This window comes from Pelophylax lessonae (genome assembly GCF_965119305.1).
Source record: "Pelophylax lessonae genome assembly, chromosome: 4".
Lineage (NCBI taxonomy): Eukaryota > Metazoa > Chordata > Amphibia > Anura > Ranidae > Pelophylax > Pelophylax lessonae.
In genome coordinates, this window is record NC_138771.1 from 242,839,308 (window position 1) to 242,865,897 (window position 26,590).

The following is a 26,590-nucleotide window of genomic DNA, read 5'->3' on the forward strand; positions in this document are numbered from 1 at the left end:
GGACCAATCACAGGCAGGACATCCTGAAAGTGGGGAGTGTCGGGGCGCATTGCTCTGCGCCCCGATGACCCCCCAGAAGGCTGCCAATCAGCGGCTCTGCTGCAAGCACGTGGGGTGCAAACCCCCCCCCCCCCATAGCCACCAGTTAGTCCGGTGCCCCTAGTGGCCTGAAAATTGTATTTTTTTTCCTTTTTTTTTACTGGCCACAGAGATTAGGGGGGCGGCCCCCCTGTGCCCCCTATAGACCAGCCGCCACTGCCTACAACATCACTGGAGCTAGAAGGACCTCAGGTGAGGATTACGGGGGGCTGAGGGGGGCTGCTGCACACAGAAGGCTTTTTATCCTAATACATAGAATGCATTTAGATTAAAAAAAACTTCTGCCTTTATAACTTCTTTAACTAAAGTCTTAAAGTAAGGATAAAGTCTCAATTTTTTTTTTAAATTGCAAACATGTTATACTTACCTGCTCTGTGCAGTCGGTTTTGCACAGAGTGGCCCAGATCCTCCTTTTTTTGGGTCCCTCTTCTGTGCTCCTGGCCCCTCCCTCCTGTTGAGTGCCCCCACAGCAAGCAGCTTGCTATGGGGGCACCCGAGCCTAGCCACAGCTCTCTGTGTCCATTTAGACACGGAGCCGCAACACGGCCCCACCCCCGCCCCCTCCCGATTGGCTGACTGACTTTGACTGACAGCAGCGGGAGCCAATCGCACCAGACCGCTGTCTCAGCCAATGAGGAGGGGATTCTTGGGCAGCTGAGAAACTCCTGCAACATCCTTGGATAAAGACGGGCTCAGGTAAGTATTATGGGGGGGCTGATTGGGGCTGCTGCAGACAGAAGGTTTTTTTTATCCTAATGCACAGAATGCATCAAGATAAAAAAACTTCTGCCTTTACATTTTCTTTAAGCTGGCCATAGAAGGCTCAAATTCTGGGCTAAATTCAAGCCTTGGGTAAGCCTGCATTTAAAAAAAAAAAAAAGTGGAGTAGAAAATTATCAACCAACCAGTGACTACATCTTGTCAGATGGCAATATATTTAGGCATCCATGGCTACTGAATACGATAGTCAGCAGTGGGAATCATTTGATTATTTCTTGTTCTGTACCACTGTATATTACGATTGTATAACTGATTTTCATTTGGAAGTGCCTCAGAATATGTTTTTTATTTGTGAAAATTTGCTTTTTACCCATCCACTCCAGTGCTCTATGTATTGGTCATAACCCTCCTTGCAAGATTTCTCTTGCAGACTTGTAGTACAGAGGAAGACGGGGGTATCTAAAGGTGCACTGGTCAGTGCAGTCAAACTATAATAATTATTAGGCTGTGCAGTCATATTTAGATATATTGCACAACTGTTAAGTGGGGGAAAATGGAGGTAAGACTTTAAATATGTTGGTTGTTAGTACAATGTCTCTTTGACTAGGTATGTACCGCTAGAACAACCTTTTTCAACCAGGGTGCCCAGGCACCCTGGGGTGCGTTCAGGTTTATTCAGGGGTGCCTTGGCAAAATGCCCACAAAATTGCCCACAAATAGTATACATGCCAGCAGATAGATTAAGCCTAAATTTAAATTACACAAAGCCACAGGTTTTAATTGTGCACCATTAAAACCTTCTAGCCACCGACATCCTAACAACCAATGAAGTCATCAGTTGATAAGGAGGATGTTAAGCACCTCCACAGCATCCTTGTTTGCCCCTCCCCTGTCCCTCTCCATCAACACTGGGGTCACATTAGCTGAGTGAGGGAGAGAAGAATAAATCACCTCTGATGTTGGGTGTCCTACATGTGTGGATGTTGCTGTGTTTTGTAAAACTATTCATTTAGTTTTTTACTTTTTTCAAAAAGGTGCCCTGAGATTGTGCAGAATTTTAAAGGGTGCCTTGACTAAAAAAAGGTTGTGAAACCCTGCTTTAGAACATCAGTTGAGCTTTAAGCTAAAAAAAAGTTATTCAGTACGTAAAATAACATCAGTAATGAAATACTAAAGGAAACTTGCCATGTGAGAAACATAAAGGCAGCCATTACTCATCTCCTTCTAAAACAGCCTAACTTCTATTTTTTTTTTTTTAAATTGATCTGGCTCAAGTTTAGCTAGCGCAGTTAGATGACATCTGATTTTTATACTTGACCTAGGTCACTGACTTAGAAATTATTGAAGCATTTGGATCAGCATAACAGGTAGATTTTTTCAAAAGGAAAGTTTACTTACAGCAGCCTTCGTATTTTTGTGATCCAATTTACCTCTAAATTATTAAAGGACAGTGAAATATGGACTCGATTTGTAGTGAAGTTTTGGGAACAGACCACACCTGCACACGAATAACCATTATATTTGTGTATCTTTTTAAATTGGTTTATCTGAAACTTTTACACTCCAGCCAAATTATTTGCATTCAATGTCTTGACATGAAAAAGGTAATACTCACACATGTCCAAGTTCATGAGCTATAGTGAATGCAGCACCTAAACCATTTTCTTCACTGATAGAGCAGCTGCGGTGAGGATCACACATCGTTCCTAATTCAGCTAATCCTGTAAAAGTATAAGCAGAATAATTTATTGTACTGTTCTTGGCATAATCCCTCAGGGTCAGTTTATGAATACATTTTCTAAGAAACTATTCAACTGTGCCTGAACATAAATATTATCATTATGCATTTCTACAGTCTATAATACTTATTAAGGCCATAAAGTATAAACTCAACATCTCCTGTAAACATGCTTGTCAAAAAGGTTCTTACCTAAAGTATCACATTTATTACTGGCTCTGCATATGTCTTCCCTGCAGAAAAGAGACACAAAAGTTTGTTAAAGTAATTCCTAATTTCTATCTAATGCTTTTTTATATTTACAGTATGTCAATGTCAATGTATACATGCTACATTCATTAGCATGTCATTCCCCGTTATAATGAAATTAATATGGAATATGCTAAGAATTATCAGCATCCAAAATAACCACAATTCATAAAATATTGTTTATGAGGTTTTAATGCATATACTACCCATACACCAGAATTCCAAACAATATAATCTACTTCTTCACCTCCACTTTTCAAAGTTTTCTTAAGTTGGAGAAAAGATAGATACAATATTTGTACTTTCTTCAGTTAGTAAAGTGAATATATCACTCTAAAAATGACAAATTTCTGCAATTCAAGAAAATGTTGCCATTTTTTTTTTGCATTTTTAAACCCACTGCAAGTAAACTCCTTGGGATTTTGGTGCAACAAATGCAGCATTGTGAGTTCAGTACAGGAAGAAAGGTGCTCATTTCTGGCAGATTCAACAGGGTTTTTTTTTCTGTACTGTACTGCTCTGTAAAGAAATGTGCATATACTTCAGAAATATAGTGAATAGGTTTTTTCCCTAATTATACAATTTACAAATTCACTGTGCAGTAATGACAGGAGGGGCGGATGCCACTTGTATATCTACTGACCAACTGTTTAAATACAGCCACCAAGCTGCTCAAAGGCGAATGCTACTCAGGGCTGGTCATCTCTTCATGACAACACCTAGACAGGTTGCGACAAACAAGGAAAAAGCTGGTAGCAGCAAATCGACTTAAAGAGTTGATTAGTAAGGGCAAAAGTAGCACTACTTCCTTTAGACATAATTTCACACTAAGGGCTCATTTGCACTAGGCTGTTTTTGTGGGGAAATGGGAAGATGCACATCATCCTGACTAGCACCTGCACTGCAATGCACCACAATGCATGCTGTGTTCCAGCCTATTAATTTTGAATGGGCTACAACACATTGCGAAGCAATGGGAGGGCAGAAGCCGCTCAGGTGTGTGTTCCAAACCTGGTGCAGGTCAGATCCGTAATCCAAGAACTGTAGAAATCCAAAATTTGAGACCGCACTCGAGCTGTATGTTGAAATCAAAAGGTATCCTTTATTCTTCATAAATTAAATGGACAGACAGTGTGCAGACAGATGTGCCAGGTTGACGCGTTTCACAACGCTGTAGGTCGCTTACTCATAACCACAATGCATGCTGTGTTCCAGCCTATTAATTTTGAATGGGCTACAACACATTGCACCATAAAGCGCCTTAATGTACCTTTGCCTGTGGTGTTTGGTGTCTAGTGTGATCCAGCCCAGAATAGAATGCTTTGACTTAACTGATAGCTGTGGGGCTCACCTTTAAAGCAGGGCAGGCAAACAATATATACAAAAACGATTCTGTTTGCGTTGGTCAATCAGTTAAAATGCACATTGCCAGGTTTAGGTTAAGAAATAAAGAAATGAAATGAAGACAAAATTATTAGTAACTATTTAAAGTGAACCTGTAGCAATGTTACACAAGGCAAACTTTGAACAAGGCCAAAAGGATCCTGTTCTACTCTGCTAGCACCACTTGTCCTCCCAGTCCCCCACTAAAACCCTTTAATAATGTTATGAAAACACTAACTTTGTGCTTGAACAAAGTGATAGGTTCCTTACTTAGTCAGTGAGTACTGATTGGGGAAAAGGGAAGAGTGAGCAAAAGACTAGAGGAAGTTGAGGAAAAAAGGGAGGCGAGAGACAACAGATGGGGGGGATTAGGTAGAGAACCTATTAGGACCTCCCTCTCTTCTTAGAAGAAGTCAACCCAATTAAACCACATTTTCATATAGGTTTTTTGCTTACCCTGAGTGAAGTAAATGATGCCTCCACTTTAGGGGGATGCAGGGTTTAGCTGCATTAAAGAGGTGGCAGAGGACCGATCTTCTTACAGGGATGCGAGAGTTGTGTAAAACAAAAAAGAAACAAGAGTATGGGATGATCCTGACTATTCTCAAAAAGGCGGCAATTTTAAACAAGACCAAAATCTTTGGATGATGGTACCCTTTTCCTGATCACAATTCTAACAGCAGTGTGATATACCAGGGTAACGTTTGTGAAGGACAGTAGGGGTCCTGTGCTACTGTTTTTACATTTTCTTGTTGGTCTTCTGACTGATATTTGAGCAGGTCAAGAATGTAATGGAGAAATGCAGCATTTTCTAACACTGTTCTGTAGTGAAAGATTGTTGTAAGCCATCTTCCCAGTATTGCAGATAGGAGCCTATATCACTGTTGTGGAAAAGAAAAAACATTACACATGATGAACACAGTGGCGGCTGGTGCTCAAAATTTTTGGTGGCGGCGCAAACAGAAAAATGTAATAGGCATTGCTTTGCGGCAAAAAACTCTGTAAACAATTGCGTGAGGTCACAAAAGTGTGAAAGGGGCCTTCAGTAATCAAGGTATAGTGTGCCCCCTTCTATGCAGAGTGACCAGCGTGCCCCCTTTCAATGCAGAGTGACCAGCGTGCCCCCGTTTCGATGCAGAGTGACCAGTGTGCCCCCCTTTCAATGCAGAGTGACCAGCGTGCCCCCCTTTCAATGCAGAGTTACCAGCGTGCCCCCTTTCAATGCAGAGTGACAAGCGTTCCGTGCCACCTTTCAATGCAGAGTGACCATCATGCCCCCCTTCAATGCAGAGTGACCACAGCGTGCCCCCTTCAATGCAGAGTGACCATCATGCCCCCTTTCAATGCAGAGTGACCACAGCGTGCCCCCTTCAATGCAGAGTGACCACAGCGTGCCCCCTTCAATGCAGAGTGACCATCGTGCCCCCTTCAATGCAGAGTGACCACAGCATGCCCCCTTCAATGCAGAGTGACCACAGCATGCCCCCTTCAATGCAGAGTGACCACAGCGTGCCCCCTTCAATGAAGAGCGACCATCATGCCCCCTTTCAATGCAGAGTGACCAGCGTGCCCCCTTTCAATGCAGAGTGACCAGCGTTCCCCCTTTCAATGCAGAGTGACCATCATGCCCCCTTCAATGCAGAGTGACCACAGCATGCCCCCTTCAATGCAGAGTGACTACAGCATGCCCCCTTCAATGCAGAGTGACCACAGCGTGCCCCCTTCAATGAAGAGTGACCATCATGCCCCCTTTCAATGCAGAGTGACCAGCGTGCCCCCGTTTCAAAGCAGAGTGACCAGCGTGCCCCCTTTCAATGCAGAGTGACCATCATGCCCCCTTTCAATGCAGAGTGACCACAGCGTGCCCCTTTTAATGCAGAGTGACCACAGCATGCCCACTTCAATGCAGAGTGACCACAGCGTGCCCCCTTCAGTGCAGAGTGAACACAGCGTGCCCCCTTCAATGCAGAGTGACCATCATGCCCCCTTTCAATGCAGAGTGACCATCATGCCCCCTTTCAATGCAGAGTGACCAGCGTGTCCCCTTTCAATGCAAAGTGACCAGCGTGCTGTGCCCCCTTCAAAGCAGAGAGACCAGTGCACTTACCTGCAGCGGTGGCTTCTCCTCAGTCCTCCCGACTCCTCCTGGGCCAATGGCATGAGTTCACCCTATGGACAATCAGGAAGCAGGTCTCTGACCCGCTTCCTGATTGGCCAGGAGGAAGATCCAAGTGACAATAGCGAATTTCCATTCGCTATTGTCACACAAATGGGTGGGCTAGGGCGCAGTGCTCTGCGCCCCGGGTCCACCCTTTTCTGAAGCCTATTAGAGCCTCTGAACTCCATGTGTCCAGCGCCCCGCATGTAGATTAGGGGGCCGGATGCATGGATAGGGGGGGTGGCGCCCCTGCGCCCCCAACACACCGGCCGCCACTGGATGAACAGTGAATGTGCATGGGATCAAAAGTGGGAGAAAAAATAAGAAGTGTTGCATCTTTAATGCTTTCCACAAATTTAGACCATAAGTGCCATCTGGGATAGTCACATCACCCCTGGAGGGCCAGTGCCCAGATTATATAAAAGGATATGCTTGAAATTTTCCCAGGGACATCAAAGCTCAGCCTAGACCATCTCTTGAACCCAAAGAGAAGTTTGATTGACTATGATCGGGTAAAGAGGTGAGTTGGTAGGAGATAACCCAAAGGTCTGAAAGGCTAAGACACGGTTCCTTCGGGGTGGGATCATCTTGGGGTGCACTCTCAAAGATGGGGGAATACACCCCACCTGGACACTTTGGAAGAGGCATGTCAAAGGCAGCCTTTTTCCAGTCACAGCCATTGTTTAGTGTCGGAGTGCTTGCACAAGTAAAGAAGTTGCATTAGGTGGGATGCTAACTGATATTTGACTAGATCTGTAAGGGTTATTCCCCGAATTTATTTTGGTAAACATATAAGAGACCATTTAAAATTTAGTGAAAAGTGTGTTGACCTGTTTTAGTACGTTTGTGAGTATGTGGACTGAAATTGCTTGTATGAGATATAGAAACTTAGGCTGGATTGCCAAACCAGGAGAACATCTCCTATTGGCCCCCCCAACAGCAGGGTCTGAACCTTGTGAAAGTGTCACCAGTCCGGAGACCTGAGATATCTAGATTGAGCAAAATTTTGCAGAGAAAGAGTTTAAAGGTAAGTGTTAAAAGGAGAAGGGAGAGTAGGTAAGCCTGTCTTGTCCCGTTGGCTATGGTCTAAGGATCAGAAAGGAACCTTTACCTCAGACGAAGAGATAGAGTGGACCACATTGATCCACTTTAAGATATTCTCCTCAAGCACAATATGTTGCAGGACAGAAGTGATGGAGGCCCATTTGACCCTATCAAGCAGCAGGTAGGGGTTCGCAGAAGAGGCGGCTGTGTGGATCAGATCAAGTATTTTGAAGATGTTGTCACAGTTGGGTTAAAAGACACTTGATCAAAATGCACTCTTTTGGTGAGAAATGGAAGAAGGTGATTAACCAATGCATTTCTGAGTCATTTAATATCTATGATCAAAAGTGAAATGGGGTGGAAACAAGTACAGGATGTCTTGTCCTTACCGTCTTTGGGAGTAATGGTTATATAGGCCCGAAGGGTATTCAACGTGTAGTGGGAATTTTGGGACAACGCATTCAGAGACTTCATAAGGTAAGATGCAGGATGTGAGATGATGCTGTTGGAAGCTGGAATTCACTGAAGCAGATACTGCTATTTCAGTGATTTCTGCTTGCTTCCAAGCCCGTGCCAATGGGCTGCACTCCAACATTGTGAACACAGTAAATTGGCCACTCAAGACAGGTGCCATTGAGAGATTAAGCACATCACACAGCTCCCTTTTTTCTTTTTGTAGAAACTTTATTTGAAGTGCACAAAAGTAATGCGTCAATTATGTCACTGTACAGTAGCGCTATGCGCTGCACTGCTCTACAGTGACAAGTGATCCTGTACAATGCGCTGTGATAAAGTACAGCATGTCTGCATTTTATCACAGCTTGCTGCAGCGGAGCTCCTGGCTGTGTTGCAGTGTGAATAGGACACATAGTGTGAATTCGCCCTAGATTTAATCCACCATAATAGGAGAATCATACGCCAATCGTAGGGAGGAATCCAATTTCGATAGGTGAGATAGATTTGATTCTCTTGACTACTGTCTGGTGTATTACAGATGGGACAAGGTAGTAAAGGTTATATGAAAAAAAAGGGGGGTGTGAATGAATAAATGAATAAATAAGTAAATAAATGAATAAATAAGTAAATACATTAATAAATAATTAAAACCGTGCCAGTTTTTTCCCAAAGGGGCTGATGCTGATAAATAAGGTGTATTGCCTTTATAATTGAAAAATATTTGAATAAGCGCTGCCCTAATTTATTCGAACATACTGTGTACTATAATGTAATAAATTATAAAGTGCCGGAGTGCAATACCTGTTTACCTACAATGGGGTAAGTAATACTCTCTATTGCATATCAAAAGTGCTAATCATATAATAATATATCATACAAGTGCTGATCATAAATTATTGATAAATATGCAATAAAATTTGATGGATGTGCAATTATTCAGCAATTCGTAAAGTGATAAATACAAGGTGCTTCTCAATTAAAAAAGTCTTTCAACAATTCTTTGGGTGATGAAAAAAAGTGGTTGGGTGCAGTATTCAGACACAAAGTGCTGGTGCTCCCCTTAGGTGACCCCACTCACCAGAAAGAAATGGATATTATGCCTTATATCTGGAAATGGCAGTAGCCGGCTGGTTGCACACTGTTCCTGTATCTCTATAGGTTTGTTGGCAACATCGCTGGCTGTATATTACCTCATTTGGATGGAACAAAAAGAGCCTGCCATGGTGAAGTATATCATGAAAGTTTATTTGAAGTAAAAGAATCACACTTACAAGGTTGCAGGAAGTAACAAACGATCTGGTCTAGTCTGATGGACGCTGCTATTGAGAACGCCCAACAGGAGGGCGAAACGCAGCGTCTATCGTGGCAGAGAACGTGTGACATCAGCCCCTACTTCCGGTCGGTGGAACGCATGCTGCGAGAGCAGCATCCACGAGACTAGACCAGATAGTTTGTTACTTCCTGCCACCTTGTAAGTGTGATACCAGCCAGAGCCAGCAGTACCTACAGCAGAACCAGGAGTACCCACAGCAGTACCAGCCAGAGCCAGCAGTATCCACAGCAGAACCAGCAGTACCCATAGCAGCACCAACCAGAGCCAGCAGTACCAGCCAGTGCCAGCAATACACACAGCAGAACCAGCAGTACCCACAGCAGTACCAGCCAGAGCCAGCAGTACCCACAGCAGAACCAGCAGTACCAGCCAGAGCTAGAGGTACTAGCCAGAGCCAGCAAAACCCACAGCAGTACCAGCCAGAGTCAGCAGTACTCACAACAGTACCAGCCAGCAGTACCCACAGCAATACCAGCCAGCAGTACCAGCCTGAGCCAGCAGTACCCACAGCAGTACCCACCTGAGCCAGCAGTACCCGCCAGCAGTACTCACAGCACAGTGCCAGCCAGCAGTGCCAGCCTGAGCCAGCAGTACCTACAGCACAGTACCAGCCTGAGCCAGCAGTACCCACAGCAGTACCAGCCAGAACTACCCACAGCAGTACCAGCCTGAGCCAGCAGTACCAGCCAGCAGTACCCTCAGCACAGTACAAGCCAGCAGTACCAGCCTGAACCAGCAGTTCCCACAGCAGTACCAGCCAGCTGTACCCACCAGCAGTACCAGCCAGCTATACCCACCAGCAGTACCCTCCAGCAGTTCTTTTCAAAACTTACCACCACAAAAAGTCGACTGCGCTCCAGACTGACCGATGCAAACCTGGAAAACCAGTTGCGAGTAGCAACATCATCAATACCAGCTAACATCACACACCTCACCAAAGAGAAGCAGTTGCAGCCATCACATTAGGGGTGAGTTAATTAAATGTTTGACCAAATATAACAGGCTAAATTTTAAGTTGATCATTTTGTATGGCCCCTGAATGATTTTATAAATACACAAATGGCCCTTGGCAGAAAAAAGGTTCCCCACCCCTGATTTGGGGTGACGGACTGTCCTGCGCCCTTGGTTGTAACAATGTGAATTAGCCCTAGATTTAAGCCACCATAATAGGAGAATCAAACTTCAACCCTAGGGAGGAATCCAAATTTGATAGGACATTAAAGAATACTTTAAACCTCAATATGTGGGATTTTACTGTAGAGGCAATCCAGAAACATTTGAAAAAAAATTGTAAAAAAACAAGTATTTTATAGACATCCAGAGCCAAAAATAATCAAGAAAAAATTATTGTGTATAGGGTGGGTTACAAAGGGGCATTCCCCAACTGGCTGCTGTATAGATCCATATGAGGAAATAGCATAGATGTTACCACAGAGAGGGAAAATATCCAATGCATTTCAAAATATATTTCTGCAATATTCTGGATTTTTCTGCCACTTCTGCAATATATGATAATTATTACATTAAAGTTGCATGCTATGAGAATATATTTGCCAAAATTACATGAACATATATAGTTAACCACTTCAGCCCCAGAAGCTTTTGCCCCCTTAATGCCAAGGCCATTTTTTGCGGTTCGGCACTGCATTACTTTAACGGACAATTGCGTGGTCATGCAATGCTGTACCCTAATAAAATTGATGTCCTGTTTTTCCCACAAAGAGAGCTTTCTTTTGGTGGTATTTGATCACCTGTATGATTTTTATTCATTGCGCTATAAACAAAAAAAGAGGGACAATTCTGAAAAAAAAAAAAACAATATTTTTCACAGTCTGCTATATAACTTTCCCCCAAGGAAGTTCTCCTGGGCCCACAATTCCCCCCTCATGCCACTCTTGGATCATGCCTACTTCACCCCTGGTCTCCTAGATGCTGGTTTTAAAATGTGGTCCCCGCAGGCTCCGTTATTGCTCCATCATGTGCTTCACTCCAATACTTTGAAACCCTTACACCAGATCCTGGGCCCTAGAAACGCTACGCACATGGACAGGTGGAGACATAGACAATTGGGTACATTCCTTAACTCCCTGCCACGCCCCTTGAGGGACTCCACTGACCTTACCCCTATTGAGGCCATCTTTCACTCCCGGGACGCCCCTCTCCACTCTACGTCCCAGTTCTACCAGGCCCTCCTATCCCTGCAATGCCCTCACTACCCAGATTTCGTCCATCAGTGGGAACGGGACCTTGACTCCCGGATATCAGACGCTAAGAAGGACAAGGTACTTGCCTTAACTCATATCTCCTCCATCTCATCCAAAGTGGCTGAATCCAATTATAAGTTGCTCGCTAGGTGGTACTACACCCCCAGGAAACTGCATTGTATTTCTCCGGCCATCTCCCCGTTATGTTGGAGGAGCTGCGGAGAAGTTGCTTCACATGCGCACATCTGGTGGTACTGCCCTGCTATCCGGCCTTATTGGTTGGAAATACTACAACTAATTCAGGATATTACGGAGGTAAGACTTCCGGTTGACCCATGGGTGGTCTTGTTACATGGCACTACCTTGCCTCTTTCCAAATATAAACGTTCAGTCATACCCCACATGCTAAATGCTGCTAAAGCCTTGGTACCTGTTCACTGGGGCTCTTCCACCATCCCCACAATACGGCAATGGTTGTTAAAGGTGGAAGCAATGTGTCAGCTAGAGGAACTCACCTTTATTTCTCGAGATAAATTGGACCGCTTCCATTCGACCTGGTACTCCTGGTCGACTTTCAAAACCACCCCGACCTATGTTTCTCTAATCACTGATGGTGCTTCTGACGCCGCTACACCCGATTAATATGTACATGTACTTGTTGTACCTTTGACAGCCCGAGGTCTACCCATCCCTCCCTCTCCTCCCCCCCTTTTTTTTCTTTTTCTTTTCTTTTCTTTTTCCCTCCTTTTTTCTTTTCTCTGTCTTTCCTCTGACATGGCTTTAGTTTTCATGCTCGTGTTATTAAAAGGATGATTACTTGTCTTGAACCAATGCTCTGCAGGCTGTGATTTATGCATTTATGTTCTACTGCATTTCTCGAATGCTGCATGACAAATGCTGACCCTTTGTATTTGTGTTGTGTTGCCTTCATAGTTTCTATTCGATATGTTGTGTCGGACTGTGTTGTACCTATTTGTTACTTTTTTCAATAAAAATATATTAAACAAAAATAACTTTCCCCCAAAAAATGTAAAATTTAAAATTTTTTATCATTTTACGCCAATTTGTATTCTGCTACATATTTTTGGTAAAAACTGCGCTATGCGAACTGATCTTGGGGTGTTGTTAACTCTGTATTGACACCCCCAGCGATTCGCATATGACAGTGTGAACTGCCTGTGAGTTGAATGCAATGCGGGAACCTGCAGTGGATTTGTGGGGCTCCCGCATCGCATATGTGTGAACCGGGACTAAATCTAAAAAAACAAACAAACAGGACAATGCTACAAGAATTATTATGAGATATTTAAATCAACATGAGAGGGTAAGGAAAATTCTTGAAAAACATTGGTCCATCCTCACCGAGGACCCCACCCTGGTGAGTTTGGTTACAAAAAAACCCTCATTACATATAAAAAGGCAGGATCCATTGGAGAATATCTTATCCAAAGTGAATACAAAAGGAGAATCAAGAAAAGATCCCTGCAAAACAAAGGGGACCTTTCCATGTGGGTCATGCTCCTTCTATCCAGTAATTGGAAGTATTAAACATACAACTCTCCCTAATGGTAAACGATTATATGCAAAACATTTCGTAAAATGTAAAACTGAGGGTGTGGTATACTTAATACAATGCCAATGTGGCTCCTTTTATATAGGGAAGACACGACAAGAACTGAGACAAAGAGTCAGCAAACATCTGCAAAGCATGAGAATTGGTAATCTTTACCTACCTTTGGGTCAACATGTTGCCAAACATCATAAATATAGAATGCCAGATGTTAGGTTTATGGTACAAGATCGAGTCCATATTACAATCAGAGGGGATGACTGGAACAAGATCCTTCTCCAGCGCGAAATGCACTGGATTAGGTACTTAAATGATACAACCCCCTCGGGCCTCAATGAGAATGGAAGTTTAAGACCTTTTCTTGAAGGTTTCAACTTATCTCTGGGGTATTGGGTAGGACTTCACAACAGTACTAAAACCCCCCATCTCTCTTCCCTGTGGTGGTTGTTTTCTCCCCATTTCACTTACCTTTTTTTCTAGGTCATACAGCCTGGGTTTTTTTTTATATTTTATAAAACATACACCCTGGAATTTTTTATATTTTATAGTTTTTCATTTTTGTATTTTGAGCATCTAAATGTATGCTTGTTGTTCTCTTACTTTATGGCCAAATGTACTGGTATGAGTGCACCCAAGGGTTTATAAAAGTATAATTCCTCCCTTGCTGTGGCAACTAGTAATTGCACCCGACACAGGAAGGTCCCCACATTGCGATGATGGGGGCTTTTTCTATTCTCTGGTTGAGTAGAGAAACTTTTGTCTTTTCTTCTTGCCTTCAGTTACCAGAGAAGTCTCCTGTGTTGGTGGTTTTTGTCTCCAATACGACCGCGATCTGGTCTCCGGATGCATGCGCGCTGCGTATATGGAGACGCTGGGGATCACTTCCGATGCCATTTCCTCTCCCCTCCATACGCAGATAAGGGAAATTCACTCTTCACTATCTGAACAATCTGCGAGTTAGCTGCCACCCCTTGGCAGGAATAGAAGGATTCAAGAGACGCTGCCATTATGGTTTCCCATAAGACTTTATTATTGTATGTTATTGTAAGTACTGGGTGCATTTTGTTTTCCCTCTGCAACCCAGCCCTACATCCCTAGCCTTGAACCTCCTCGTATATATATATATATATATATATATATATATATATATACAGTATATACAACCCTTGTTGACCTATGGAACTTTCAAACCAAAAGGTCATATATATACTACGTAAGCTCTTTTTTTTTCTTTTTTTTTTTTAACTATATAATGTTCATGTAATTTTGGTTATTATATTCTCATAGCACGCAAATTTAATGTAATAATTATCATATATTGCAGAAGTGGCAGAAAAATCCCAGAAGAAGAATCTGTTATATATTTTGAAACGCGTTGGATATTTTCCCTCTCTGTGGTAACATCTATGCAGTTACCTCATATGGATCTATACAGCAGTCAGTTGGGGAATGCCACTTTGTAACTGACCCTATACACAATTATTTTTTCTTGATTATTTTTGCTCTCAATGTCTATAAACACCACGTCTCTTTACTCAAACTGTCTTTATTTGTCTTTTAAAACAATGTTTTGAATAAAATACTTGTTTTATACAAATTTTTCTTTAGATTGCCTCTAAAATCCTACATAATGAGGTTTAAAATATTCTTTGATGATTTATTAGGTGTGATTGCAATCACACCCCTAGCCACCTGAATCATTCAATTTTTTACAAGTTCAATATTTGAGATAGGTATGACTTTCTTGACTTCTGTCTGGCGTATTACAGATGGGGCGAGGGATTAAAGGTTATATACCTAAAAAAAGAATCCCTCAAATGCGTTAGCTATCTCTTTGGGGTGATGAACTTTCCTGCGCCCTTGGCTGTAACAATGTGGGGAACAAAGGACAAAGTCCATTTGTCTTGGACATTCGGACCTGGAGGTTGGCCTCATTTATTGTCATGTTACTAATTGAGGCTAAAATGTTTAATGGCTGCCTTGACTTTAAACTGATTACGTGAATTGGTTCTACAAGCTTATTTTCCATCTGGGGTCCAAGTGAGCCTTGTGTGTAGTTTCCAGAAGGTAAAGCTCATTAAATGAATCAGCAAGATTAGCATCACAGTCACATTTAAGCTGGGATCCATGTTTAAACAGAACACCCCAAATTGTAAGCCTTGGGGACTTCTCAGACAAAGATAGCATGGTAATCTGTCATGGTGTTTATGTCTAAGTAAAAGAGAAATTCTTTGACTATATCTGGTACAATTTGAGGGTCTTGGAGAAAACTATCATTTTGTTTCCATAGCCACATTTCAGGGGTTCTAAGTTGTAAGAGGAATAAACTGATAGTTGTGGGTGAGAGGCCTGACTAGATTAAATTCCCTATGTCTGATTTGGTGACTATATACCCCCATGTGAAAGGGGACAGTAAAAGATAACATTTCTGGTGACAGGGTGATGGAGTCGCCAAACGTCAACTAGTGTAGGGTTTGTAAGATATGTTTACGAAAGGAAAAGGTAACAGAGGGAGCACTTGATGAGGTACCCAATCTGGGTACAAGGGCGATATTGAAATCCCCAACCACAATAAGAGTACTTTCCATAAATGCAGAGAAATTATCGAGTGTGAATATCTTGATTTGCATTTGGGCAGTACAGAACTACTAGAGGGACTTTAAGAGATGCGACCAGTCATTTCCCTCACTGTAGGGATCTAAAAAGGTTCAATGGACCAGTCTTGATATCACAACAGCCAATATATTTAGATTTTTGTGTTATAATCATGATAAGAAATAGAGAGGGCAAAAGGTGCCCAATTGTTTCAGGTTATAGAGAAGAATACTCTGCTTTTCAGAGGAGATAAAGTGACACTACACCTTCAGTTTTTTCAGCAACTGATTTAATTATTTTCTGAGCATGCAGATTATTTTTTAATATTTGTCTATATACCAGGTTAAGCTGATGCCATGACCACTGCCCCAGGTTTCCTGTTTCAGAGTGGCTCATTTTTCTTGCAGCATTCTATTGAGTCACCCTTGCATGTAGGGACTAGAGTTGTATCTCCCTACACTTTGAGAATCAATAAAAACACATAGCCTTATAACCTAAGATGGCAAGGCACTTCTCTGCTCCTCCCTTCTTCTCCCTCCTACCTTCTCCAAGTTTACAGACCAGCTCAAGACTGTGCTGTCCACTGTTAACTCTTTCCTGTAAAGACCCAAAGTTCAGGAAAGAAGCATTGGGAGAGTAGCATTGAAAGTTTTAAACTGCAAATGCTGGAGTAAGAATTTTAACAAATAGTTTACTGCAGAATGTTTATTTATAGTGTGCTAAGATGGAGGTCGACAATATTGAAGTGCAGGGGAGCATAGTAGGGACGTAGAAAAAGAAGAGGGGCTAAAAGAGAGATTCAATAGGAGGTTAGAAAGCCAGAAAAAAGGCTAAATGGAAAAAGGGTACTGTAACGTGCAAAAAAAGTCAGGATAGGGAGGGTGAGGAGGACAAAGTAAAAAGAGAAAAAAAAAGAAGGGTACTAGGAGAGGGAAGGAAAAGTGGGTGCGAGGAGAGTGAAACTGACAAGGGAGACAGAAGATAGGTAATAGGAAATACTTTTCAGAGGGTGTAGGAACTCACTCTCTGAGGCAGAGTGGCTGTGGCCTATGTGGGGGTAAGTAGGCAACAATCAGTAATGAGGAGGCACACTGCAGGCAAACATCCCACGCAAAATCATTAAGCAGTTGATCTCAGAGAAGTAGTTTAATGAAGAACTTTTCCTTCACAAAACAACAGATGCACTGTTTATGTAAATGAATTACAACACCGCTGTCAATTCTAGGGTTACTGTGGGTGTTTCTGGGCCTTCATGTGGGTGGTGAAAGGTGTAAATGTGTCATACCTACTCCTGTGTCATTCCTGTCTTGCTCATGACAAAGAATATTGGCTTACTGCAAGACTACAGAGGGAGGGCTATGGGAAGTTATTATGAAAGTGTTTCTCTTATCTGTAAATTAATCACTTCACAGAGAGCAGGGCTCTGGGAGGGGGGTGGGGAGGTGAGACTCTCCCTGTTCACACTGGTCGGCATATATAACTGGGCAGGATTGAATTTTGATCCATTCAATCTTGCCCAGCAGCAGCACAGTTAGCTTGCAGGACAGGCTGTGTATGAAGGTGTTTCCTTCTTGAATAATGCTGTGATCTGTGAGGCCGGACTTAGTAGGTTTGGACTCTTCCTGTAGGTGTGACTGGGTGGCATTGAATGCTAATTTGGATTTATTACAGCCCATCCACAATTAGAGATGTGAAGGATATTACATCATTTGCAGAATCAGAAAGACTACAAAGGAGTGTGTTCTAGCTGCAGGAAGTGGGTGTGGAACGGAAAGAGTCTATCAGCAGGACATGTAAAATGTCACATGATATAAAGCCAAAACCTAACCCAGAATATCAGGGATCTGCAGACAACAGTGCAACATGGTACAGAGGTATGATCTATGCTGGGATTGATCATTCACACTGCATGCAGTCGATGACATGTGTGCTGTGAAGGTCTGGCATACCTTTGACGTAATCGCAGCCCCGTAGGCTGCGAACCTGGAAGAAAGACCGGGGGTAGATGGAAGCCCTGTCAGCGATGACAGCACACCACTGGAGGGCATAGTTTTACCAGCACATTAGGACATTGCCTTGAAAAGATTTTTTTTTTTTTTAAGCTGCGGTTTATGACCACTATACAGAACTAATAAGCAGGTGGTATTAAAAGAAACAAGAGATAGCTGGGGTAAAAAAAAAAAAAAACAGTAGAATGCAATGACATTAAAAACTGTCAATGTCAGGTAGTGGGTGACCCAAAGGGTACTGACAACAGAAATCAAGGACCAAGAAAGCGCAGCAGTGGGCCTCACAAGTTGCCCAGCCCAATCAGGCCATTCAATTCCAGATCTAAACTGAGCTACCAGGTCAGGGAGAATGTTCCACCTCCACCTCACAAATAGCACCCCGCTGCGCCGCCTTTAATTTTAGCAACTGAACTTCCTAGGAATCAGTATAATTCAACCTTGTGCAAAAAAATAACTACAAAATATGCACACTGAACAGCTGTTTTCTGACATGTTCATTGTCTTCTGTAGACATCAAAAGGCTAATGATACCTTGTAAGGAGGACAGCTGTATCATAATGAGAGGGGTGAGAATCATCAGGCACATTTTGCGTTCTTTGCCAAACACAAAAGTTGTGAAGAGTTGTAGCTGCATTATAGCTGATTACTGGTCCTTCCTTAAAAAAAAAAAGCAAAAAAGAAAGGAAGTTACATTTCTATATACTTCAGCACACCAAATATTAACCCACTGCCTGGGTTAATATACATATATACTGTATATATAAAAGCATTTGATCCCCTGCTGGTTTTGAGCATTTGCCCACTGGCAAAGAAATTATTAGTCTATAATTTTAATAATAGATTTATTTTAACAATGAGAGACTGAATAACAACAAAAATATCCAGGAAAACGCATTTAAAAAAAGTTATGAATTGATTTGCATTTTAATGAGTGAAATAAGTATTTGACCCCATTGCAAAACATAACTTAGCACTTGGTGGCAAAACCCTTGTTGGCAAATACAGAGGTCAGACGTTTCTTGTAGTTGGTCACCAGGTTTGCACACATCTCAGGAGGGATTTTGTCCCACTGACTTGCAGATCCTCTCCAAGTCATTAAGGTTTCAAGGTTGATATTTAGTAACTCGAACTTTCATTTTCTATGGAATTAAGTTCTGGAGACTGGCTAGGCCACTCCAGAACCCCAATGTGCTTCTTCTTGAGCCACTCCTTTGTTGCCTTGGCCGTGCATTTTGGGTCATTGTCATGCTCGAATACCCATCCAAGACCCATTTTCAATACCATGGCTGAGGGAAGGAGGTTCTCACCAAAGATTTGACGATTCATGGCCCCATCTATCATCCCATCGATGTGGTGAAGTTGTCCTGTCCCCTTAGCAGAAAAACATCCCCAAAGCATAATGTTTCCACCTCTATGTTTGATGGCGGGGATGGTGTTTTTGGGGTCATAGGCAACATACCTCCTTCTCCAAACACAGTGAGTTGAGTCAAAAAGCTCTATTTTGGTTTCCTCTGACCACAACACTTTCACCCAGTTCTCCTCTGAATCATTAAGATTTTCATTAGCGAACTTCAGACGGACCTTTACATATGCTTTCTTCAGCAAGAGGACTTTGTGGGCACTGCAGGATTTCATTCCTTCACAACGTAGTGTGTTACCAATTGTTTTCTTGATGACTATGGTCCCAGCTGCCTTGAGATCATTGACAAAAATTCTCCCGTGTAGTTCTAGGCTGATTCCTCACTGTTTTCATGATCATTAAAATTCCACGAGGTGAGATATTGCATGGAGCCCCAGACCGAGGGAGATTGACAGTTATTTTGTGTTTCTTCTATTTGAGAATAATCGCACCAACTGTTGTCACCCTCTCACCAAGCTGCTTGGCGATGGTCTTGCGATGGTCTTGTAGCCCATTCCAGCCTTATGTAGGTCTACAATATTTTCCCTGACATCCTTGGACAGCTCTTTGGTCTTGGCCATATTGGAGAGATAGGAATCTGATTGATTGCTTCTGTGGACAGACATCTTTTGTACAGGTAACAAGCTGAGATTAGCAGCACTCCCTTTAAGAGAATGCTCCTAGTCCCAGTTCATTACCTGTATAGAAGACACCTGGGAGCCAGAAATCTTGCTGATTGATAGGGGATCAAATTTTTACTTCACTCATTAAAATGAGAATTAATTTATAATTTTTTTGAAATGCGTTTTTCTGGATATTTTTGTTGTTATTCTGTCTATCACTGCTAAAATAAACCTTTACCATTAAAATTATAGACTAATCATTACTTTGTCAGTGGGAAAATGTACAAAATCAGCAGGGGATCGAACACTTTTTTCCATCACTGTGTATATATATATATTTACAGTATCTCACAAAAGTGAGTTCACCCCCCACATTTTTGTAAATATTTTATTATATCTTTTCATGTGACAACACTGAAGAAATTACACTTTGCTACAATGTAAAGTAGTGAGTGTATAACAGTGTAAGTTTGCTGTCCCCTCATAATAACTCAACACACAGCCATTAATGTCTAAACTGCTGGCAACAAAAGTGAGTACACCCCTAAATGAAACAGTCCAAATTGGGCCCATAGAGTCAATATTTTGCGTGGCCACCATTATTTTCCAGCACTGCCTTAACCCTCTTGGGCATGGAGTTCACTAGAGCTTTACAGGTTGCTACTGGAGTCCTCTTCCACTCCTCCATGATGACATCACGGAGCTGGTGGATGTAAGAGATCTTGCGCTCCTCCACCCTCCGTTTGAAGATCCCCCACAGATGCTCAATAAAGTTTAGGTCTGGAGACATGCTTGGTCAGTCCATCACCTTTACCCTCAGCTTCTTTAGCAAGGCAGTGGTCGTCTTGGAGGTGTGTTTGGGGTCGTTATCATGTTGGAATACTGTCCTGCTGCCCAGTCTCTGAAGGGAGGGGATTATGCTCTGCATTAGTACAAACCGACGGAGTTCTATGTCGGCTCGGAGAAGTGATTGTATCGGGGGGGTAATGCCTGCAGCTAGAGGCATCATCCAAGCACCATTTTTTAGAGCCGGCGGTTGGCTTTCAGGTGGTTAAGGCGGATGTGACTCAGGAGGCCCCCCCCCTCCGCCGCCTTCCGCGGCTCTGCCCGGGTCTCCCATCTCACGGGATTTGACTTTGATCGGGTCTCCGATGTAGTAACCCTTTAGCGACGTGGTGACGTCACGTTCGGGTTACTCGGCGGCTAAAGGTGCCGAATTTAAAAAAGTGACAGTATTCGAAAATGCAGATTTCGGCATTTTCAATACTTTGAAGTGCAGTGGAGGGGTCTGGGGTCTTTTAGACCCCTGATTCCTCCGTAAAGAATACCTGTCACTACCTATCACTGTCACAAGGGATGTTTACATTGCTTGTGACAGCAAAAAAAGTAATCAGACTTTTATATTTTTTTTAAAAAACTGTGCTAAAATTAAAAAAATTAAATAAAATAAATAGGAGAAAAAAAATTGAAAGCGCCCCCGTCGCCGTGAGCTCGCTCACGAAAAAAAACGCATACGGAAGTCGCGCCTGCAAATGAAAGCGCTGTTCAAACCACACAAGTGAGGTATTGCAGCGATCGCCAGAGCGAGAGCAATACTTCTAAAAAAAGAGCTATGCTGTAACTCTAAACTGGTAACTGGTAAGAAATTTTAAAATGTCGCCTATGGAGATTTTTTTATTGACCGTAATTTGTCGTCACTCCGCGGGTATGCTCAATTTTAAACCATAACATGTTAGGTATCTATTTACTAGGCGTGACATCATCTTTCACAATATACAAAAAAATGGGCTAACTTAACTGTTAAGTTTTTTTTTTTAATGCACTGAAATGTATTTTTTCCCCAAAAGAAAATGGTGTTTGAAAGACCACTGCGCAAATACTGCGTGACAAAAAATAGTGCATCGACCACCATTTTATTCTCCAGAGTCATTGCTAAAAATATATATATAATGTTTGGGTGTTCTAAGTAATTTTCTAGCTAAAAAACAAGAAAAATACTGCATATACACAGTATCTCACAAAAGTGAGTACACTCCTTACATTTTTGTAAATATTTTAATATATCTTTTTATGTGACAACACTGAAGAAATGACACTTTGATACAATGTAAAGTAGTGAGCATACAGTTTGCTGTGCCCTCAAAATAACTCAGCCCACAGCAATTATTGCTGGCAACAAAAGTGAGTACAGCCCTATTTGAAAATGTCCAAATTGGGCCCATTTGGCAATTTTTCCCTCCCCGTTGTCAGGTGGCTTGTTAGTGTTACAAGGTCTCAGGTGTGAATGGGAGCAGGTGTGTTAAATTTGGTGTTATTGCTCTCCCTCTCATACTGGTCACTGGAAGTTCAATATAGCACCTCATGGCAAAGAACTCTCTGAGGATTGCCTAGGCTATAAGAAGTTGCCAAGACCCTTAAACTGAGCTGCAGCACGGTAGCCAAAACCATACAGTGGTTTAACAGGAGAGGTTAAACAGGCCTTGCCATGGTCGACCAAATAAGTTGAGTGCACATGCTCAGCGTCATATACAGAGGTTATCTTTGGGAAATAGACATATGAGTGCTGATACCAATTTTTCAGAGGTTGAAAGGGTGGGGGGTCAGCCTGTCAGTGCTCCGACTATACGCCGCACACTGCATCAATTTGGTCTGCATGGCTGTCGTCCCAGAAGGAAGCCTCTTCTAAAGATGATGCACAAGAAAAGCCGCAAACAGTTTGCTGAAGACAATCAGACTAAGGATATGGATTACTGGAACCATGTCCTGTGGTCCTACAAGACCAAGATAAACGTATTTGGTTCAGATGTGTCAAGCGTATGTGGCGGCAGCCAGGTGAGGAGTACAAAGACAAGTGTGTATTGCCTACAGTCAAGCATGGTGGTGGGAGTGTCATGGTCTGGGGATGCATGAGTGCTGCCGGCACTGGGGAGCTACAGTTCATTGAGGGAACCATGAATGCCAACATGTACTGTGACATACTGAAGCAGAGCATGGTCCCCTCCCTTCGGAGACTGGGCCACAGGGCAGTATTCCAACATGATAACGACCCCAAACACACCTCCAAGATGATCACTGCCTTGCTAAAGAAGCTGAGGGTAAAGGTGATGGACTGGCCAAGCATGTAACCAGACCTAAACCTTATTAAGCATCTGTGGGGTATCTTTAAATGGAAGGTGGAGGAGCGCAAGATCTCTTACATCCACCAGCTCCTTGATGCTGTCATGGAGGAGTGGAAGAGGACTCCAGTGGCAACCTGTAAAGCTCTGGTGAACTCCATGCCCAAGAGGGTTAAGGCAGGGCTGGAAAATAATGGTGGCCACACAAAATATTGAAACTTTGGGCCCAATTTGGACATTTTAACTTAGGGGTGTACTCACTTTTGTTGCCAGCAGATGTAGCCAGCAGTGTTGTAAATTCACTACTTTACATTGTAGCAATGTGTCATTTCTTCAGTGTTGTCACATGAAAATATAAACTAAAATAAAATATTTACAAAAATGTGAGGGGTGTACTAACTTTTGTGAGATACTGCATATAGATATATATTTATATGTGTATGTATTATTTACATGTATCTCTCAGTTGAACTGTTAAATAAAAGGCACAGTCTGAAGCCTCGTACACATGATGAGAATATTGGACAAATGATCGTCTGTTTTTTTGCATGCTAGTCTCATATCAAAATTTAAGAGGTTACTAAACTTTCGAAAATTCTCGTACAACAGAATATAACTTTGGAAGTGATGTAATGTGTTGTATTGTATTGTAAGGTATTCTTTATTTTCCTGAGCATGCATGGTCTTGCTCTTCAATTTTTTTTTTGAACAACTTCTGTACTGATTAAACGAAAACCGTACAATTTGGTATCATACGAGAAAATTTTTCGTGTTTGTCTCTTCGGATAATTTCAGGTGGACTGTCATGATCAGTCCTCAAATGCTGTGTACTATTGATCAGATTGATCAGATTATCGTACGATCGCTTCAGAAGCCATACTTTTTAACGTGTACTAGGCATAAAGGTGGTAGTTTTATCTGCCGGCTATAGACTTTCCTTTTTTTCGAACTGAGTCATCACTCTGCTTGTGGCCAGGTCAGTGGCTGTCTTAAAGCCAGCAGCCGCATGAAGTGTAAAAAGTGTAAAAAGTTTTAAGTAGGCGTGAAGAAATTATGTAAAGTAAGAATGCTTAAAAGTATATATATTTAAATTGTTTATTGCAAGACACCTCCACTTCCTGCTACAGCTAACTATTTCAAATTTTGGCTCATCAGTCTAGAGCACCTGCTGCCATGTTTCTGCACCCCAGTTCCTAGGTTTTCGTGCATAGTTGAGTCTCTCAGCCTTGTTTCCAAGTCAGAGGTATGGCTTTTTGGCTGTAATTCTTTCATGAAGACCCTTTCTGGCTTCTCTGGACAGGAGATGAGTGTACCTGGGTCCCACTGGTTTCAGCCTGTTCTGTGCTAATGCAACTGCTGGACAGCAGTTCTCCAAGATGTTTGGAACAACCAACCTTCCAAGTTCCCTCAAAAACTGCTGTGTGCACAAGCACTGTGTGTACCTGAAATAACTGATGTGGGTTTGAAGTCAAAGGGTAGTTACACCAAATATTGATGTGATTTAGATTCTTCTGTTTGCGCACTTTGCATTTTGTAAACTGATAAAAATAAACAATTCAATTACATACATTTGAAAGAATTCTTACTTTATGGCATTTCTTCACAGCCAAAAACTTTTGCACAGTACTGTATATTATTGTATTTTTGGACATCATGCTGGGAAACATTAACATACAGAGTGCAGGCACCAAGTATTTGAAGGATAACTGTACTTTCAAAGAAACAACAATTATCTTGTGTTCCCTAGCCTCCCCTAAATATAATTAACCCACCCTTCCCCACCCTAGATGCATACTTTAATGAATCCAAAAAGAGTAGCCTGTAGCAATCTCTCCTGCCTCCAGCCAAAACCATCTAGCCACTGCATGCTTAAGCACAGTTAATCCCCATAGACGTTTATAGACCATCTCCTGAGCATCTCTTGTATTGGGAGACAGTTTCATAGAGGTCTATAGGGATAGACTTTGTAGTCGCGGCCAGTGGCAAGAAGATTTTAGCCGAAGGCTGGGAAGATTACTGCAGGCTGTGTCTGTCAGGTGCAGGTAATTATGTATCTGGGGCAGGAGTGAGTGGCTTCATTTTGTTAAAGGGAAGGCTATGTAAAAAGGATTACTGTACTTTTCCTGAAAATAAAGTTATCCTTTAAAGACATAACATGTTGCTAAGTAACTGATATACATTTGTAAGTCAATGCTACAACAAAAGCTTAGTCTTCAAGGCCAATGTCAAAATCTAAACACCTTAAAGTATGACAAAAAAAAAAAAGAAACTGATAGCATGAAAAGAAAGTTTAGTTTTTTTTTGAGAAAATATCAAATGCTTGCATTTAGTTAGATTCTGATGCCTATTGAAACCAAAGTCTGAACTTGTAAGAAAGTAAGCAATCAAGTACTAATACCATACCTGTTCGCTGTGAATTACTATAAGCTTTACAATCAAGATATTAATGAGATTCCCAATGCTTGGATCTTTATAAATAGCAGCAACCTGGCAAAAAACATGCAAAAATCGATTACTGATCTAAAAACTCAACATCTGATTTGGTAAATGCAAATTGTATTGCATTGGTTAACAAGAAAACACCCCAAAATTTCCCCAATACTTTTACACTATTCTAGCTGTATTCTAGATGTAAATTGTTGTTTCTGTTAGGGTCATTTACACCTTTGTGGTGTGTTAACACATGCACATTAAGACACATTTTTTGTCAAATTAACATGTTGCATTAAGGCATCTCATTCAAAATGAACGGGCAGTCAAGATATCTAGTCAATGCACATGGTCGCCAGCACACCAGGGATCTTAAGTTATCGTCCAAAGGTTTTTATTGCAAAAAGATTACATCACAAGGACAAGTGCAACACTTCGGAGACACGCAGGACCCCTTCATTAGGCATTGATGAGTCCTGCGTGGCTCTGAAACATTGCATATGTCTTTGTGATAGTATCTTTCTGCAATAAAAACCTTTGGACAATAACTGAAGATCCCTGGTGTGCTGGCGAATATGTAAATTGACTTGGTGTTTCCAGAATCCAGCTGGTATTCGCTGCAGCACCCATTACTGATAAGCCTTGTTGCCAAGAATGTGTGCGACAGAAATATAGACAAGCCAATCCAACACACCCTAACATGCTTAAAATTGTGCATGACCCTTTTTTCTAATTAAACTTACCACAACACATATGTGTTGCCTTTTGCTCTGGGATTCCATTAAATATGAATGGCACCACAATGCAGTAACGTATACAGTAGAGAAGTGTAATCTGGATTTAAGGTAATTGAGAACATAGGATGCTGCAATACAGCTGTTGGAAAATATACTGTTAAAGCCACATAAATAACATATTTAAAGAAAACCTTTGCCCAAACCTCATAAAACAGCAGGTTCACTGCACAGGAGCTACTATAAGCAGGCTGTAATTACCTTCCCTATACTTCTTCTCACTGCCTCGTTCATAGTCAGAACTCTGAAAAACACAAAATACTTCTATGTATATGTATGTACATATGACACTTTTCAGTATCTCCCACAATTCAGCATTTCGTGCTGAACTGAAAGACGCTGAAGAGTCAGCCCAGCCAAAAGTAATTTTTGTTTTAGGTGGCACGTGATTTCTTATGCTGTCTGCATATTCCAACTGAAAGATCTCCATACCATTGTTATTGTCCATCTGGGAGTTTTGAGTGTTCTTGCCCATATTTGACTATCTCAGCATCTCTAGCCAGGAGAGTAGGAGCCCAAAATAATGGGCACAACAGTTATACAGATTCAATAATGCAGTAACCTTACCAATTGGGTATCTGAGAGATATAAGAAACTGCTAGGTGATTGAATTTTGCACAATCTACCAAAAAATAAATCTAGTTTTGGGATGACTTGGTATTTATTACTG

At 42.0% G+C, this 26,590-nt stretch overlaps 1 protein-coding gene across 1 annotated transcript in view; it reads right to left on the bottom strand.

The window, feature by feature from the left end:
• ADAMTS20 (ADAM metallopeptidase with thrombospondin type 1 motif 20) overlaps nucleotides 1-26,590 on the bottom strand; it is a 283,904-nt gene that overhangs the window by 137,389 nt on the left and 119,925 nt on the right. The window contains exons 5-8 of the mRNA XM_082253104.1: nucleotides 25,100-25,183; nucleotides 18,090-18,214; nucleotides 2,750-2,790; nucleotides 2,435-2,540 (exon numbers count right to left, since the gene is read on the bottom strand). Of these exons, the coding sequence (XP_082109230.1) occupies nucleotides 2,435-2,540; nucleotides 2,750-2,790; nucleotides 18,090-18,214; nucleotides 25,100-25,183 (356 nt within the window). The remainder of the gene's footprint in view (nucleotides 1-2,434; nucleotides 2,541-2,749; nucleotides 2,791-18,089; nucleotides 18,215-25,099; nucleotides 25,184-26,590) is intronic.